General features: G+C 43.0%; 1 protein-coding gene across 1 annotated transcript in view; it reads right to left on the bottom strand.

Moving 5' to 3' along the window:
* Positions 1-326: 326 nt before the first annotated feature.
* The window catches only part of SLC18A2 (solute carrier family 18 (vesicular monoamine transporter), member 2), a gene marked incomplete at its 5' end in the record, with an annotated part of 13,659 nt that continues 12,081 nt past the window's right edge, over positions 327-1,904 (bottom strand). The window contains one exon of the mRNA XM_010022781.1: positions 327-437. Coding sequence (XP_010021083.1) covers positions 327-437 — 111 coding nt within the window. The remainder of the gene's footprint in view (positions 438-1,904) is intronic.

Raw genomic sequence — 1,904 nt, 5'->3', positions numbered from 1 at the left:
GAATTTGACTTTAAAAACCAGCTAGAATTCACATGTTTATATAGATCTATACTACACAATTAATAAAAATATAATGTAATATTCATTAAAATTAAATAAAATAAAGATTAACACTATACAAATCCTCTATAAAAAGCTTTCCCCCTCCCCCCCATAAGGCGGTTAGCAGTCTGCTTTACAACGATGGGCGATGAATAATACACCTTTGGTCTTTTTGACCATTTCACTATTAAATGTACAGTACAACTAAAACCTATTTCTGGATGAGATGTTTCACATGAAACACTGCATTTTGTACACCAAAATATGTTATATGGCTTTTCATGTTATTCATCGCTTTCGTATTCTTCTTCTTCATCACCTATGGGGTAGGACTGGATGTTGTTCTGCGTATACATTTTTGTTTTCACAGGACAGTTGTGATCCATGAGTATGGCCTAAAAGAAAAGAGTGGGAATATTAGCGATCCTGCATAGCACCCATCTGAGGTCTGTAGTCGACCCTACCACACAGGTATTCATCTCTCCTCTCTGAAAGTAGACCCCAAACTGATTTCAATTTGAGTAAATCAAGTCCATAGGTCAGTGTGAGGTGGGATCTTGGTCCTAAAGACAGTGCCAACAAATTTCTATTACTTGACTGGAACCAATATTTCAGCCCATGTATTAAATAGAAACACATCTACCTGCTCTCCAGTTACAGCAAGTTACCTCTCCTATCATAGAACAGTTTGTGTTGGAAGGGACCTTAAAGCTCATCCAGTTCCAACCCCTGCCACGGGCAGGGACACCTTCCACTAGAGCAGGTTGCTCCAAGCCCCTGTGTCCAACCTGGCCTTGAACACTGCCAGGGATGGGGCAGCCACAGCTTCTCTGGGCACCCTGTGCCAGCACCTCAGCACCCTCACAGGGAAGACCTAATCTAAATTCTGTACTTAATCTCCATTTATTAAAGGCTGGATGAACGAGCAGGAGGAGTCCTGCTGCCTCAAGCTGAGTCTCCCTTACTGGTATTTTCCCACCCCTTTCTGATAAGGTCCAGAACAGCATAACTGGGCAATCAGTCTGTACTCGGAGCAGTTGTGTAGCATGTTTCATGTTGACTGCAATTAATTAAGTTTGGGTTTTAATTAATTACAGAAAGAGCACAAAGGAGGGAACCTTCCTTTTGACTCTTTTCAAACCCTGAAGAAATGGCACATCAGGTGCCACAAGCCCCTTAGAAGTCACTCTGCATTTAAAGCTGTGGGGAGTGGGAGGCAGACTCTAGAAAGTATCTGAGCTGTAGGGGGGGAGAGATCCTGTCCCTTCAGTGATTACCATGTTATGAGGGGAGCCTGGTCTGTGACCAGGGAAGGCACATGATAAACTTCCTATCTCTAGCAAACAACAGCAGCTGTTTTATTCCTGTTCCTCAGCTTCAGTCAGTGTAAAAATAATACAGAAAAAAATCAGTGCAGTCTGCAAAGGTCACAACAAGGGATTAACTGGAATCTCTGGGATTCTGCAGTCCAAATATGTGCAAAACAAAAGGTCTCTGGCCTCACGTACACCACTACTTCAGGAAAATTAATTTCTCCACCTTCTGTTCTGCTCATGCTGGTACAAAGCATGAGCAGCACCACAGCTGGTTCTGTTCTCACCTTGCAGAGATGTGGTGCTGCATAGTAAGGCTACAGCCATACAACATTACATTTTCTACACATCTACAACAACATTTTGGGCCCAAGTCAACCTTTTTCAGTAATAAAGTGCAAGGATGGAACACTGGGTGCACTAGACCTGCAGATGGTGACAGATGTTGCAGGAAAGATTGGTACTTGTTTTCCAGGATTTTTCCAGCCCTGGAATCAGAACAGGGATTGTTCTGCCTCCTGGCTGCACTGCCTTGTAATTCCTTTGGGA

This window comes from Nestor notabilis, unplaced genomic scaffold (assembly GCF_000696875.1).
Source record: "Nestor notabilis isolate BGI_N333 unplaced genomic scaffold, ASM69687v1 scaffold14939, whole genome shotgun sequence".
NCBI lineage: Eukaryota > Metazoa > Chordata > Aves > Psittaciformes > Psittacidae > Nestor > Nestor notabilis.
This window is presented reverse-complemented; position numbering and strand designations above follow the sequence as displayed.